The sequence below is a fragment of the Ictalurus punctatus genome, chromosome 27 (genome assembly GCF_001660625.3).
Source record: "Ictalurus punctatus breed USDA103 chromosome 27, Coco_2.0, whole genome shotgun sequence".
NCBI classification, from domain to species: domain Eukaryota; kingdom Metazoa; phylum Chordata; class Actinopteri; order Siluriformes; family Ictaluridae; genus Ictalurus; species Ictalurus punctatus.
The window spans coordinates 7794760-7812530 of NC_030442.2; the positions used below are offsets into that span (position 1 = coordinate 7794760).

Sequence of the window (17771 nt, forward strand, 5' to 3'; positions counted from 1 at the left end):
GCACGTGTCCAATGCCAGGTAAGGGCCTGCCCCTTACCAGAGTGCATAAATGACCTGTGCACGCTCCTCTTCCTCAGTGCGGCAAGCAGGGCAAGCTTGGTGGATCTCTCTACTCGATGTTTCAGAGAAGCAGGGTTATGGATAGTAACCTATTGTTCTCTTTCATCATCTCATGTTTGAGATCCACCTATGGGAGAAATGGACGACTCCCCGGTTGCCCAACATACTCGCAGTGAAGCCCTGTAAGCCAGGGGATGGTCACCTAGATAGGTGGTGCTTGACACATCCCATAATGACGTGCCTGGTAACACCATGCACGAGGGTGATAGTGGTACACAGACAGAACATGGAGGACATGCTGGTGATATCAATAAGTGAATCCTGACAGCTCAAGCTTCAAGATGGAGAAGAGATCTCAATGGAGGAAGGCTACGATGAGCCCACTCCTAGGACAAAGTGAGGAGTAAAGTTGTCTTCAAGGACAGAAGCTTAGGGGAAATCTCCCCCAGGGGCTCAAAAGGCTGTTGGGACAGAGCCTCCAGCACCATGGAGAGGTCCCACTCAGGAACAGCTCTTCTAATGACTGGAAGTGAGCGATGAGCGCCCTTCATGAACTGGCGGACGAGGGGGTGTTGACCCATTGTCGTACCATGAAAATGAACATGGCATGCAGCAATAGCCGCTAGGTAGACCTTGATAGTGGAAAAGGATTTACCACTGTCAATAAGGTCTTGAAAAAAGTATAAAATGTCAGAAACTGAACACTGATACGATATCAGGCAACGCCCATCGCATCACCCCTCAAACACATGCCACTTGCAGTAACATAGAGAACATGTGGAGGAGGCCCTAGCACTCTGTATGGTGGTGACCACACATGAAGGGAGCCCCATTGGGAGGGGCCATGGCTGGGCATACAGGAGGGGAATTATCTCTGTGCCCATCTAATGTTAATGTTCATGAGTCCACCATCAAGAGAACACTGAACAACAAAGGTGTGCATGGCAGGGTTGCAAGGAGAAAACCACTGCTTTCCAAAAAGGACATTGCTGCCTATCTGCAATTTACTAAAGATCACGTGGACAAACCAGAAGGCTATTGGAAAAATGTTTTGTGGATGGATGACACCAAAATAGAATTTTTGGTTTAAGTGAGAAGCATTATGTTGGGATAATTGAAAACAGTGCATTCAAGCATAAGAACCTTATCCCATCTGTAAAACATGGTGGTGGTAGTATCCTGGGCCTGTTTTGCTGCATCTGGGCCTGGATGACTTGCCATCATTAATGGAACAATGAATTCTGAATTATACCAGTGAATTCTAAAGGAAAACATTTAGATGCAGTTGTTGCTACACAAGAGGGTCACACCAGATACTGAAAGCAAAGGTTCACCTACTTTTGCCACTCACAGATAATAATAATAATAATAATAATAATAATAATAATAATAATAATAATATTGGATTATTTTCCTCAATAAATAAATGACCAAGTATAATATATAATTTGTTTAATCGAGTTCTCTGGGTTTTTTTAATCTACTTATAGGACTTGTGTAAAAATCTGATGATGTTTTAGGTCATATTTATACAGAAATATAGAAAATTCCAGAGTTCGCAAACTTTCAAGCACTACTGTGTGTATATATAGGATCCAGTACTTGAACAGTCAAGGTGAATTACATTGGTTCCAGTTAAGTGTATGATTTCAGACGAAGCCCATTATTATTATTATTATTATTATTATTATTATTATTATTATTATTATTAGCTGTTTTTTGTTAGTTTTTTGTTTTTGTTGTTGTTTTTTTTTTTTTTACATTAATACAAAATACAAATGTGTTATTTAATACTGATAAGTTTTTGTTACAGCCATTGTACAAGCTTCTTTTGGAGGCTGAACTAATCCGAACAGTAGTATTTACTGTAATACGCTGAGGACATCTAGTGGATTTAAACAGCACTGCAGTCTCTGCTCTCCGTGTTTGAAAGAATTTCACGGACTCTACCAGTTTGCCTAGTCCTCTTCCTGCTGCTAAACAGCTGTTAAACAGTACTCCAACACACTTTCTAATTATATCTGCACTTTAATTTAAACAGAATGTGATGTGGAATGAGAGCGCTATTGATTTGTGTCAGCGGTTATCGGTTTGTTCGTCGTTTTCAAGCGACTATCTACAAATGCTTTTAACGGAAGGGGTGCTTTTTTTTCGACACAACACCTAGAGGTTTGGAAGAAGTTTGATGCAAGTCAAATGACCGTTATTTCCCCCACCATATTCGCATAAAGCTATACTTTTATTGGCTACTAGTATCTGCCTCCCCGGCCATGATTGGCTAGTGGCATAGCAGGTTGCTTAGATACGGAAATATCAAGCTTGTCTACTTTAATCTTATTTTACTGTTTAAATGAATAAAACAGTTAATCAGTGACAAGAAAAGAACAAGAATTATCTCCATATGTGTGGTTTGTTCACGTGTTTATAAAATAGCACAAATAAGAAATACTGGAACAGTTATTTGGTTGTATTTCTCAAATAAAAGTCATCCGCCACTTTTACTTCCGCGACGTCGTGTTTTTGCTACAGTCCAGTGACGCCGCTGCTGTACACTCATGAGATACTAGCCAATCGTGGCGCAGGGGCGGGCTCTATTAGCCAATCCCAGTGTAGGGGGCGGGATCTGTGGAATACGGGTGAGGAAAATAAAGAGAGTAGAAGTGTCGCGTGCAGTCACTGCTGTTTTTTTTTAAAGCAGCTTTACGTGAAACTCAAGTGAACGAAAGGAGAAAATGGAGAAAGACAACCTTTCCCTGGTTTTGCACTCTAAAGGCGATATAAGGCTGGTATGATAAATTCGTTTAAATCCAACTATCTTAATGAATTAACGTGTCTTAAAAAAACAGTTTGTTTTGAAAGAAGTCACTGAATCAGCGTTCTTTGCCTCTTTAATGTTAATGTTAATGTTGTTATTTGCAGGAACAACGTCCCATTCCAGAGCCTGGAGCTGATGGTACGATTAAACACCCATGCACAGTTTTCCTAATGGTGAAAGTTGATATTGAAAATGCATGAACTTTGTTTAATGACCTTTGCCCCTCGACTGCTTGCAGTGTTGCCAAATTGTCTGTTTTCCCTGAGAGGGAAAGTTGCTATGGGCTGACCGCACTGAATTATTTACACAGAATTTACTGACATTTTGTTTCCTTCATAAGGTTTTAAACTATGAATTATTGTCTGAAAATGAGCTTCTGGTACTTTTGTCGTGTCAGCCAGCTGTTGGAGGCTATAATGATACTAATATGATACTGTAATGTTGGAATTATGATCCATTATGTCAGCGCGCTAATGAGTTTATCATGATTAACTCCACTTCCATGCAAAATAACTGACCTGATTTAATTTAAACTAATCCACATGTGGTGTGATGCAGCCTGACAGGCGGGGTTACTGTTACCACACCAAAGTGGATTATTCCTCTTATACTGCATTTCAGTTGGTAATGAATGACACATCATGCTTTTTATCCATTTTTGTTATAATGTTATGAGTTCCTGATTTTACTTGTGTTATAGCAGCTATAAAGAGTCATTCCCTCACCAGCATCTGTTGTTTTTTTTTGCTCCCTGCTCAAGTTAATGACAAAAAAACAACCAAATAACCTAAAAAAAACAAAACAAAACAAAACGTTGTTAAATAACAGCACGAGTTAATTATTCATTTATTATTAGACTGAGATTATGTAGTGAATCAAGAATTCAACAGTACTGTGGTACAACTGGGCTTGTAATATTAAAGAAGAGTCTTGAGTATTCATTCTGAATAAGAGAAACATAAACACATTAAATAAAAGACACAGATGAGTTGTATTTGCTGAATAAAAGGAAGTCTTCAGCACTAATGTGTCTACCACCGTTTCTGTCTCAAATCTGTCAATGTTAATGAGTCCATCAGAGTCTGGGGATGTTCCTACTTTTACATTAAACATGGTAATTAACTGATGACTTCTGTGTTTTGTCTTTTTGACCTTCAGAGGTTTTACTTCAGATGCACTCGGTGGGGATCTGTGGCTCTGATGTGCACTACTGGCAGAATGGACGGATCGGGGACTTTGTCCTTCAGAAGCCAATGGTCCTGGGTCATGAGGCAGCAGGGCGAGTGGTCAAAGTGGGCTCTGCAGTCACTCATCTCAAACCAGGTTTGCTGGAGAAAAGCGTGATTAAAAATTAATCTGCACTGTTTAGGCCAAAATGATTAATGTTTGTTGGTTTCATACAGCCATACAACACCATGTAATGTATAAGACTGGTCAGGATAATCACACACATAATAAAAACAATTAGGTATTGGACTTTTGCAGCCTTCAGTGATATTAGTGTTGCAAAGGTGAATATTGTGTTAATAATTAACAAATGATAACTTAGGCAGCTCTATGAGGAGCCACTTTTGAATCCGGTTTATTTTGCCACTTGTTGTCCATTTAGGTGACAGGGTGGCTATTGAACCTGGAGTTCCCAGAGAAATGGACGAGTTTTTCAAAAATGGCCGCTACAACCTATCACCCACTGTGTTCTTCTGTGCCACACCACCTGATGATGGGAACCTCTGCAGATACTACAAACATAGCGCCAACTTCTGCTACAAGTCAGTTCAATCTCATGCCCTGTATACTTGTCTTCGAAATGTTCCAACTTTGGACACACATTGCTGCTTAAAAATTCTGAGCCATCAAAATATAGCAAGAATAGAGCTCAGGCTTTGTGTCAGTGTGCTCCTCAGGTAATCATCTACATGTCTCTGTGCAGGCTTCCTGATAATGTGAGTTATGAGGAAGGGGCTCTGATTGAGCCGCTCTCAGTGGGGATTCACGCATGCAGGAGAGCCGGAGTTACTCTGGGCAGCTCTGTGTTTATCTGTGGAGCAGGTTAATACCCCTTTCTGCTGAGCTGACAGTTTTACTATTACATGATGAGCATCTTTCTATTTTGTGTAGAATGTTTCACTTATAGGAGCCCATTTTTCATGATCATAGTGCAAACACAAAAATAAGGCAGACAGCAAAGGACTTTTAAGCCTTGGCTTAAAGGTCAGAAATGAGGAAACAAGGTCTTTTTAAGAAGTGGTATAATTTTTAAGTAATTTTGGACCAAAGTAGCTGCTCCATTCACCTCAATGCGGACACTTTTATTTCGGACTTTTATATTTAGCATACTAGGTTATACCACTAAGTTGTGTCTGCATAAAAAGAGACTTCAAACCATTTTATACTGTAGTCCACACAGTAAATTCTGATTCATCTGATAGCACTTCAATGTATTTCCTTCTGTTTAATCAGGAGTTTAACTTTTTTATATTTTTCTTACCGAATTGAAGTGGTGTCGGTCTCTATTTAAGATATAGTCCAGTGTAAAACAGCTTAATGGAGATGCAGTTTTCCACTATCCAAAGCAAACACACACATTGTATCACTAATATGAATCAATTACTTAAACAGCCTCTGTTTTGTTTCCTGTAGGACCGATCGGCCTGGTCACTCTGTTGGTAGCTAAATTCATGGGAGCCTCTCAAGTGCTTATAAGCGGTAAGGCGCATGTGGTCATAACCTGTACCAGTTTGATGATAAAATGTATTTGTTTCAGTGAGGCTTGGGTAGTATACAAATTTTCTAGGATAAGATGTATCTGATAAGATGTGTAGCAAGCTTAGACTGCGGCGATTTGAGCACAGACACACAGGAGGCCGTTTAGGTGCAGAACGTGGAGAGTTTTATTCAGCAGAGTGTGTGGGTGAAAAAAAGGTAGCCTTGCGGCAGGCCTCCGAGACACGGTAGGGCCACTGTCTAACCACAACTCCCGAGCGGGTCTTAATTTCATGGTGCACCAGTTGCGTCATCCTTGGAGTCATTGAGAAGACATCGGTGAACTGGTCGACGAGTTCTGTCAGCTCCTGTCTTTGTGTGGTGGTTAGGTCCTCTCCCTGCCAGACCAAGGCACTCTTACCTTACCGGGCTGCTGCAGGCGATAGTTCACGGCGCCCACCCTCTCGAGGACTACATACGGGCCTTGCCATCGGGCCAGGAATTTACAGGAGGTGTTCGGTACAAGCAGGAGCACCCGATCGCCAGGCTGGAACTCCTGTGGTTGTGTCATGCGACTGTATGTTCTTCTTTGTTCCTCCTGAGCAGCTTTCATGTGTTCCTATATGATCGGGGCTACTCTGTCGATCTGCTCCTGCATCCCTTGTACAAACTCGATGACTGAGCAAAATGGTGAGGGTTGTTCCTCCCACGCTTCCCAGACCACGTTCAATAGTCCTCGATGTCGCCGTCCGAAGAGGAGCTCGAATGACGTTAAGCCCGTGGATGCTCGAGGGCTCTCCCGGATGGCGAAAAGGACATAGGGCAGGAGGAGGTCCCGGTTCCTCACTTCCTCATCTACCACCCAGCGCAACATCTGTTTCAGGGTTTAGTTAAATCGCTCGACGAGCCCATCGATGTCGTCCTCCTGGGTCAGGCGGGGCAGAAGGCGCTGGCCTTCTCGGCCGGGGTCAGGGAGAGGGATGGTGGCAGCAGGGGCCGAGGTCCTCTGTGCCAGGAATTCTCTGGTTGCAACCTGCAGGCTCTGGGCAAGCTGTTGCATCACTGCAGTTGAAGAGTGTGTGAGTGCCTGCTGCCAGAGTGTGTGGGTGAAAAAAAGGTGTGGTGGGGTGAGGTGCGCGGGGGTTGGTGTGGTCCTCAGGTTTGTAAAGGGCGTGATGGGGGCTCCTAGAGAAGCTGAGGTCCTGTTTGGCGTTCAGGGAGCTCTCTGGAGGCAGCCAGGGAGCGAAGTCTTCTGCAGTGTCCGTATCCTATAGGTGAAGAACAAAACAGAATGATAGCATAATTTCAGGGACCGTCTCTCCCTTTGTTAGAGGAGGTAGGCCCTTTCATACACTCCCGCTGGCTGCTGGATGGTGGAGAGCTGCCGAGCTGATAATTAGCCAGCCATTTGTGTTTCTGTGGCCCTGCCTTGCAGCCACGCGCTCCAAAACATTAGTGGTGCTAAAGCGGAGCTGTCCTTTCAGCACTCTGGCGGCAGTCGCGGGAGGAGCATTTTTCTCTTTTGTGTGCCAGCCGCCTGCCTGTCATCACAGTTGGAAAAGTGGGCAGTAAGACCATATACAGTACAGCATTGCAGAGTACTCAAAATCTCCTTGAGTCTTGCAGAGCTGATGAAGGACTGAGCTAAACCTTTTGTTTCTCTGTAACCTAATCATGTACTCCATACTATTCTCACCCTAGTAATTATTTATTATTTTTAGAACAACATGAGTGTGAGAACTTGGATATTAGCTCAAACAAAAATAAAAAATAAAAATGTGCAAAACTGTTGCAAAGTCACGTGCCATCCATTTATTTGCTGTCTTCTTGTACCATCAGACCTTTCTGCTGATAGGCTGGCCAAGGCCAAGGAGTTAGGTGCTGACTTTGTTCTTCCTGTTAAGAGAGAGGATGTACCAAAGGATATGGCCAAACGTGTAGATGGCATGCTGGGGGGCATGCCTCACATCACCATAGAGTGTACCGGTGTAGAGAGCAGCATCCAAACAGCAATCTATGTGAGTATCATACATCAAAACAATTATACCATGTTACATTGTTACAATATAATAATAATAATAATAATAATAATAATTATTATTATTATTATGTTATATAATGTGATATTAATAATATTGATTAGCATTCTCTAGTTTGGCATCATTGGAAAGTTAGATTCTTGATAAACTATTAATTAAGTTATTAGTAATATCAATCTACATTTATTCATGTAATGATTTTGACATTTGTCATGACAGAGCAGGTTTAGTGCACCAGTAATTAAGGAGCATATGAATGAGTGACAATGGCGTGGAAAAATGTAAGGATATTAAGAAGAATCTTTAAGAGAAACCTGTTCTTGGTAGATTCTGGTTGCACACCGAGTAAGTATGTGTTATATATATATATATATGCATGTGTGTACAGACCACACGTTCTGGAGGTGTAGTCGTTTTGGTTGGACTCGGTGCTGAAATGACCACAGTGCCTCTCCTTACCGCTGCTGTCAGAGAAGTGGACATCCGAGGCGTGTTTCGCTACTGCAACACGTGAGTTAAACAGTACACAACATTCATATAATCCGTGCCAGTACAGGCAGTAAAACAGATTTCTCTCAGTGATGAAACTAAACCCTCAAAGATCTACCAAAATAATGCTAACAATCACTGAACTCTAATACAGCAAATATATTTCATTCTTTATTAACTTCTCTCACTAAATGAAAATTGAAATAAAAATACTGAAATCTAGACAGTATTCCCCCTTACCCAAAGAGCAGTGATACGTGTGTGAAGTCTACTTTTTTAGATCGTATTAGGTAGTATTTTAGTTGGCATTGGATCTGCATTGCTACTGTACAGTATCTAACGTGAGGGAAGCTGTCAGTTTACCATCATGCAAGTCTAAATCATCACACGCTCGCCTCCAAGGACATCATGTGTCTCAGTAATACCATTTGTTCGTGAATAGATTCATAAAATAACTGAATGCAGTTAAATAGAAAAATCAGACTGGAACTACACTCACTGGCCACTATATTATGAACACCATACTAATACTGGGTAGCAACCCCTCTCAGAACACTTTGTGGCATGGTTTTCATGAGATGATGGAAACATTCCTTTGAGATTTTGGTCCATGTTAACATGATTTCATTACATAATCGCTGCAGCTCATGGTGAGGTCTGAGATACTGTTCTGCTCACATGGTTGTAAGGAGTGGTTACTGTATTTCAGTTCCCATCAACTCGATCCAGTTTAGCCATTTTCCTATGATCAATAAGGCATTACCTGCTGTGGAACTGCTGCCCATTGGATGGTTTTGCACCATTCTGCGTAAACTCTGTGTGAAAATCCCAGCAGAGATGAGCAGTTTCTGAAATACTCAAACCACCCTGTTTGCCACCAACAACTATGCCACAGTCACTGAGATCACAGTTTTCTCCATTGTGATGTTTGATGTGAACATTACCTGAATCTGTGAACATTACCGAACCTGTATCTCAATGATATTATGCATTGCACTGATTGGATAAATGCATGAATGTGCAGGTGTTCTGGTGTTCCTAATAAACTGGCTGATGAGTGTATATTATCATTGAGATCTTTTCTACAATTGTTTTGAAATTTGAACAGCAGTCAGCAGTTACTTGGTTTATGTGAATGATTAACAGACCTGTACTATAATTTGATGGACCTGTAATCAGAGCAGGACATAATGTCAATAACAACAACAACAACAACAAAACAACAACAACAACAACAACAACAATAATAATAATAATAATAATAATAATAATAATTTAACATAGTATGGTTTAACCTCTGAAACCAACTGCACTGTGGGTGTGTCACTAATGTAATCCTGAGTGGCAACTCGGGTTCTACCTGGACTTGCGTGCAGTGATGCCAAACCGTGTTCTATTAGGTAGAAAGTGAGTGTGGATTTAAGTCCTTTGTCAGCATATGGACAGGGATTATCCATATTTAATTTGCTGTGTCAGAAAGCACAAGCAAGTCTGAGATACTGAACAACTTGACTTGGTTTGAGACAGGTGTGTGATTTAGACCTGTAGTTTGCATGAGGCTGAACATGTGGTTATAATATATTCACTTGTGTGCCGTGTAGCTGCAGTTTAAACTAATGACGCAAACGTAAGACATTAAACATCGAATGTTTTCGCTGAGCAACCACATTTGCGGAAAACTGTAAATGTAACGTTCGATGCAGAGTGTACTGAATGCAGTTAAAGGCTCAATAGTCAATATTTTCATTTCTTACTAGTACAAATAATGTGTAAATTTATGTAGAAATGATTTTTAAAAAATAGATTAAGCCGTCATCTCAGAACAAGTGTATTACACATCTGGAAAAAAGCTAAACAGTTTGGAAACCTGCCTTCATTTCCAGCATGTATGTTTGTATTTGGATTGGCCGCTTGTCAGTCATTTTAACATGCCCCCAATGCCAGTGCCTCTTCAAATCATTATAAATCATTATGAGGAGAAGGTGCATGTTTGTAGCGTTGTCGCTTGGCTTTCTAGCAGTTGAATGTCAGCGTGCTAATGGTAACTCAAGTTAGCATGCTTCTTATAGTTGTACTTTGTGTACATTGGTGGAAATTGGGACCGTCTCAGTGAGTGTAAAAATCATTCAAATCTTATTCAGCTCCACCCATGTAACCTATTTTTTCACAACTCATAATACACCTTTAAGTTTGTTTTGTGTTCTCTGTCCAGGTGGCCTATGGCTATTTCTATGCTGGCCTCTAAGCGTGTGAATGTGATGCCACTGGTCACACACCGCTTTCCACTGGAGCAAGCTGTGCAGGCATTTGAGACGACTAGACAGGGCATTGGGATCAAAGTCATGCTGAAATGTGACAAAAATGACCAGACCCCATGAGGAAAGGAAGTTTACTCACTACTGTCCCCAATCAACAAAGCAACTTAATCTGGTCAGATTTTTATTTTAGAATTATTACTGCCTAACCAATCATGTATTTCATGAATTTATAAACATACTGTAATGATATCTTGGAGAAATTAAATGAGAATTTATATAATCAAGTGTTACAGTATCTTTGGGCTGCATTTCTATACATTAAGCCTAGAACAAACAAACTGCAAAAAGTTAATATGTAGTGTAAGCTGGTTTGCCCTGTTCCCACTCATGTTCATTTTATAAGAGAATGAATGAAACACCAGATTTACTGTGTATATATACACTTGAATGAAGAAAATTTTGCTAGCTGTTGTATGCTGTGATTATAACCACCAGGGGGTAACAGAACTCTACATACTGGAGTAATGAATCATCGTTGGCAGGCGTCACGACTCAACCTCTCGTCTTTTACAGCGCCGGTTCTCAAAGTTGAGTCCAGAAATCCACAGGTACAGTGGTCTTGAAAGTTTGTGAACCCTTTTAGAATTTTCTATATTTCTGCATAAATATGACCCAAAACATCATCAGATTTTCGCACAAGTCTTAAAGGTAGACAAGGAGAAGTCAATTAAACAAATGAGACAAAAATATTATACTTGGTCATTTATTTATTGCAGAAAATGATCGAATATTAATAATAATAATAATAATAATAATAATAATAATAATAATAATAAATCCGTACATTTATATAGCGCTTTTCTAGACACTCAAAGTGCTTTACATAGGATGCGGGGGGAATCTCCTCAACCACCACTAGTGTGTAGCATCCACCTGGATGATACGACGGCAGCCATAGTGTGCCAGAACGCCCACCACACACCAGCTATTAGTGGAGAGGAATATGACAATTGAAAGGCATATGAAAGTATGCGATCCTTTGCTTTCAGTATCTGGTGTGACCCACTTGTGCAGCAATAACTGCAACTAAACGTTTCCGGTAATGTTGATCAGTCCTGCACTTCGGCTTGGAAGGATTTTATCCTGTTCCTCAGTACAGAACAGCTTCAACTCTGGGATGTTGGTGGGTTTCCTCACATGAACTGCTTGCTGCAGGTCCTTCCACAACATCTCTACTGGATTAAGGTCAGGACTTTGACTTGGCCATTCCAAAACATTACCTTTATTCTTCTTTAACCATTCTTTGGTAGAACAACTTGTGTGTTTAGGGTCATGTCTTGCTGCATAGCCCACTTTCTCTTGAGATTCAGTTTATGAACAGATGTCCTGACATTTCCTTTAGAGTTCACCAGTATAATTCAGAATTCATTGTTCCATCAATGATGGCAAGTCGTCCTGGCCCAGATACAGCAAAACAGGCCCAAACCATGATACTACCACCTTCGTGTTTCACAGATGGGATAAGTTTCTTATGCTGGAATGCAGTGTTTTCCTTTCTCCAAACATAACACTTCTCATTTAAAACAAAAATTCTATTTTGATCTCATCCACCCACAAAACATTTTTCCAATAGCCTTCTGGCTTGTCCATGTGATCTTTAGCAAACTGCAGAAGGGCAGTAATGTTCTTTTTGGAGAGCAGTGGCTTTCTCCTCACAACCCTGCCATGCACACTATTGTTGTTCAGTGTTCTCCTGATGGTGGACTCATGAACATTAACATTAGCCAATGTGAGAAAGGCCTTTAGTTGCTTAGAAGTTACCCTGGGTTCCTTTGTGACCTCCCGGACTATTACAAGTCTTGCTCCTGGAGTGATCCTTGTTGGTCGACCACTCCTGCGGAAGGTAACAAGGGTCTTGAATTTCTCCATTTGTACACAATCTGTCTGACTCTGAATTGGTGGAGTCCAAACTCTTTCGAGATGGTTTTGTAACCTTTTCCAGTCTGATGAGCATCAACAACTCTTTCTCTGAACATGTGTCGTGAAGATCAGACTTTGATAGATCCCTGAATTTCACCTTCAAATTAACTGCTAATCTTAGAGGTCCACATACTTTCACCACTCACAGATATGTAATATTGGATCATTTTCCTCAATAAATAAGTGACCAAGTATAATATTGTTGTCTCGTTTGTTTAATTGGGATCTACTTTTAGGTGTGAAAATCTGATGATGTTTTTTGGTCATATTTATTCAGATGTATAGAAATTTTAAAGGGTTCACAAACTTTCAAGCACAGCAGCCAGTGGTGGAAAACACAACCCACCATGATTAAAGTCACATTCTTTACCGAGTTCTTATAGTTAGCCTGTTTAAGCGGTCCCAATAATTGAATGAGTTTAATCCAAACCACAATCACTCAAAAACATAAATAAAGTCAACTTGGACCGAATGTGTTCTGTTGGTGGCAGGTTCAGGAATGAAAATCACTATGGCTTTAATAAATTAATAAGTACAATATTATTGTAAATATTTACATAATATTTTATTTAATAATATACATCTGTACTGAATGGATTCAGGAATTGAATTTACAGTTAAAGGTGTCCCTGGCCAAAAGAAAAAAAGTTTGAGCAACACTGTTTAAACGGTCTGTCTTATAGGAATATGGGTTTCATTTTGGCACGATAAGAATAGGTTGCCATGACTACAGATGTGGGTAGGGTTCAACTCTGCAAATTATGAGAATGTGCTCCACTTATCTTAAGAGGCCTCTGGAGCCTAAGGGGAGACAGTCAGGTAATAAACCAAGATAAGTCAAGTTTTCATTTCAGAGAGACCTCTTTGAATTTGTAGATTGGAAACTGAAATTGAAATGTATTCATTTCAGAAATGTTTCCGGATATGGGTCTAAAATGCACTACTGTTAAAGAAATGTCACCATTTTCTTCAAACAATCTCTATTTACTGTGTGTGATTACTACAGACAGCGATTTCAACACACTCCACTGTACTGAGAGAACAACTTAAAATGCTAACAGTGGTGTTGCATGGACTCCTCGGATGGAGGAAAAATCAGTGTTCATTTAAAGAATTGGTGACTTTCAAACTATAACTTTACATTATAAAGGCCTTAGAATGAGACAGATGTGAGGCAATCGCTTGTCAAAGGTTTCCTTTTGAAGTTTTAACCCGACTTTTCTACAGTGGAGCGATACGGAAGAAAGTTATTAAAGTTACTTATTCTTTCCCAAAGGTTTTGTGATATCCATGTGCCATCAGGCCACAAGTGAGGTATGCTCCTTCAACTTCAATTAATATTCAACTAACGAAGTTACAAACACATTCAGGGTTTTGTATAAACTTTTTTGTTAAACATTTTACGTTAAGCTTCTCGTAACTAACGTTATTTACTGATTATACTGATTTTAAATACAGAGAGTAAATACCGATTATTTACTAATTAATACACTGACAGTAACAAAGTAAAGATGTATTAATTGATGTTTGTTAAAATGTTAACAAATTACACCTGCACTATTCACATTAATTAGCAACACTAAATTTCAGCATGTTCCTAAATGTTAATAACTCTGGAGAAATATTGGAAATTTTCAGCCTAAAAACCACATTAATACATTCATTAATGTTTGTTATTGTGGGTTTCATTTTACTCATTAATGGCCTTAACTTTGGTTAATGCAGGTGTTGATTATTTGGTTTATTATTTAAAACATGCACTTTTATGGTGTTAGGTTACTTTGTTACTTACAGTGTGTTAGTACCCAAGTTCATGGCTCGGTCACCGCAGTTAAATAATGTCTGTTAAAGGAACTTTATATAAAGCGGAATTGAGCGAATACCCTTAAACTTCTAATATAAGTAAGTTTTACATAATTGTTTTTTTTTCTGTTCTTTTCTCATTGCAAATAAACATGTTGAAAATCATATAATACCCTTCAGATGTGGTAGAGATTAGGGTTTTTGCCCCTAAACTCATCCCTGATTGTACTTATTTCTAAAAGCTGGATTAAATGTCCTCAACTGTATCTGAGTTAAAGTGTGAGCTACATAAATTCAGAAATCGAATCTACACACAGTGATGCAGGCATTTCATATAATCTATCTAATTTACATCTATAACCATATGCAACATCAGGAGATTAAAGAGTGAATGAAAGGTTTGGGTCACTGCTGTGGATCCAAACTTCCAAATCACCTGATCCCACAGGGCCATACAGGCTCCAGCAACTGTGAATCAAAAGCACAAAGAGTCCAGTAAGGGCTTATGTTACACTCTTTATTGTTATTGTTTTGTGGGGTTTTTTGTTTGTTTGTTTTTTTGTTTTTTTTTTGCCATTTTGACATTTAGGCTGCATGCAAACAGGTAACTGTTAATCTTTGTGACTTTCCTCGTTTCACCTTTTCTCATATTCCCCAAAGCTTACTCTGCAGTAAGGCTTCCGATCACAGTGTGAATTAATTTCCTCAGGGCAGAAGCCTGACAAAGTGGGGCGAGGGAGTGTTAACAGAGGATGTGCCATCCTAATCTGGGCACCTTTACTAAACAATGTCAGGTGTTTATGTACAGACATTCTAATACTGCGCAAGGTAATGGATGCACTATTAACAACACGTTTACATTCACAACTCGAATGAGTTTCTGTCAAGTACGCACAAAAATCGACATAAAAAAGAAACTTTCAGATATGATGGTGTGTATGATTTTCAAATAAAAGTAATTTACATGATGGTGATCGTTATGTTTATTGGATTATTATGATTATGGTGGGATAATTGTGTTTTTGTACATGTGCTAGGTTACAAAATGTTTGTGCACTGCCTTTAAAAAAAAAAAAAAAAACACTTAAATTAATGCCCACCAAATGAAGACTACTCTTATTTTTTGGTGATGAATCAGAATATAAAAATGTTCCCTTCTGTTAGGAGTTGCTTTGTATGTACATCAGTTCTGTTATTCTGCCAAAGTCTGGACTATAACATCCTAAAGATTTATTGGTGGAGTATATTCTCATAATGAAGTAGAAAAGCCATTTCATTGTGCCATATATTGTATTGAGGTTAACTGTAGCTATTAATACGTCTAGCAGTTATGTCGGTTATTATTTGCTTATTGAGATATTCAAAACTGTTAGTTTAGACTTCCCTCTCAACTTCCCAGGTAAATTCAAGTAAAAGTTACCAAGTTCACAGAGTCATTAATGTGAACACTGAACACCAGCTTCCACTGCTGACAATCCATTATCTGAAGTTATGCCTGTACATACACATGGTCAAATATAGCCCTCAATATGTTTATGTAAATCTGTATCAATCAAATCAACATTCTCTGTAAGGAAAGTTTAAAGTGTTCCAACATCACAAAAAAAAAATATATATATATATGGCAAGCCGCTGCACAGTTTTGAAGTTTATCTGCCATTTTTCTGACAACCCATTTTAATTAAACTCCGTGCCGTACAAGCACACTGGATTTCCAATATCGCTGGAAGTAAGAAGCTAATGCAAGGGTATGTTTGTGGAAGTATATCTTATGAAATGCTCAGCAAAATAATCTAAAATAGAAGCATATGGGTTTTAATCTAATACAGTTTGAACTGTAAGTAACTGATTTTGCACTCAAAAGACTACAAGATGTGCTTTTTCCCCTCTAGCCTGTGCTGCAACTTATAATGTGAGGCAAACAGACATGCACGATATCATTTCTGCGATAGACCAATAGCAATATGCTAGTTAGTCTGTTTGATACCTCAGCCACTGTACTGTAATAGTTGTACGTCATGCTTAACAAATGATATAAAGCTTGTTCACAAATAAAATCTGGGCAAAAAAAAAATTACACTTGGCTACACATCGGTGATTTCTGCTTGCATTCTGCGTTCCCCTTAACAATGTTTTGTTTACAAGGGTAATAACTTTCAAAGCGTGTCATTTCATGTCCTTTATCAATTGATTTGAAGGTTTTTATTCATGTGTTATAAAACTTGTGTTTACTCTAAGGAATAAAATTATACATGGCTTTACTGTAAAATTCTCCGCACTTGCACGAGGGAAAGCAAAACACATCTTGTACTACAGAAAAATGTTAAATATTGAATGGAATTACTATTGTATTTGCAGACAGTTCAGGAAGCTACATTGATAAAAGGAGCTGTGTAGCTGAGTTTATTTTGGCACAGCTCTTCCCAATCCAGATACAGCCACCATTCTCGCTATTTTTGGGCATTACATGGGCGGACTCTTCATCCTGGCTTTGCTTTTCCTATCCTCCGATAGAATGAATAAATATTTACAGCACAAACTTTCCAACATAGTTCACAGACAGGAGCAAGACATTTAATCGATAATTAAAAATAAATAAAACAAAGAACTGAAAGGGAAGCTGAAATAAATATACATGAGCTCCCCTTTTTTTAATTTGCATATACGAAAAAAATGTGTATTGCCTCAGTCTTTTATCATCTGACTGAACGGCCACTGCGTGTACACATGATGCCAAGAACAAAATCCACAGAATCATTGGAAAGTGGCCAACTGTTATATGGGGGTTAGGAGAAAACAAGTTATTATCTGTGAAGCAAAAGAAGAGACATGATCTGACCAAAGACAGAGATGTGTCGTTTTAAAAGTCTTAAATAATCCACAGACGTCATTCATTCAGTCAGATGTACATGGGCGTCTCCTGGCCAGTTAGGAGCCTAAACATAGCCGCTGGCATTGTCTTCATATGGATCTGTTCAGAGGAGAAAAACAAATGTGCAATTCATGCTAAGTTTCTATACTTTAAGCTCCAGGAAGTTAATCTTGATGAAGTACACCATAGATTAACAGCTAAAATTAACAATAATAATAATAACGATAATCATTCATAAATGATCAACAATTTCAAGGTCACGGTTTTAGCATTTTAACACAAACTGTATTGAACTCTTATTTGGCCTAATGAAATAAATGTGTGTGCGATTTCTTAGTAAGGAACAGCACATGACACGAAAATAATCCAGGCCAGGGTGGTGTGATGTGGCAGGATTATTGTAGTATAACAGCACCTCAGTGATTTGCCAATAATTACAATGTTTAATTTATTAATGAAGAACACGTGACATATTTTAACTTGATTTAAATTGTGGAACAGCCAAGAGACATTAGTTCTTGTCATCACTTGGGTTATAAACCAGCATCTCCCTCTCTTTAAAAAAAAAAAAAAAAACACAAAAAAAACAGCATGGCTTGTCATTTTACCAAGAAACTGGAAAAACGTTCCTGTGTTGGGAAACCTCATAAAGTTCCGTGACTTGCAAAGCACTAACAGCGCAGACTCCTTCCATAAATGTTAAATAAATGTTAAATAAATGTCTCCTAACAAAACCCATAAATACATCAACG

At 39.1% G+C, this 17771-nt stretch overlaps 2 protein-coding genes across 7 annotated transcripts in view; one reads left to right on the forward strand and one right to left on the reverse strand.

Moving 5' to 3' along the window:
* Positions 1–2774: 2774 nt before the first annotated feature.
* sord (sorbitol dehydrogenase) lies at positions 2775–10643 on the forward strand. Its single transcript, NM_001200944.2, is given in 9 exon segments — positions 2775–2846; positions 2980–3013; positions 4034–4198; positions 4485–4644; positions 4806–4924; positions 5516–5581; positions 7418–7596; positions 8006–8127; positions 10319–10643. Coding segments are annotated over 9 exon segments (1065 nt in total). The 5' UTR covers positions 2775–2792; the 3' UTR covers positions 10485–10643.
* Positions 10644–14654: 4011 nt separating this feature from the next.
* apba2b (amyloid beta (A4) precursor protein-binding, family A, member 2b) overlaps positions 14655–17771 on the reverse strand; it is a 126204-nt gene continuing 123087 nt past the window's right edge. For all 6 annotated transcript variants that reach the window (XM_017458705.3, XM_017458707.3, XM_017458706.3 and 3 more), the window contains one exon: positions 14655–17118. In XM_017458705.3, the coding sequence (XP_017314194.1) occupies positions 17047–17118 (72 nt within the window). In that variant the 3' untranslated portion in view covers positions 14655–17046. The remainder of the gene's footprint in view (positions 17119–17771) is intronic.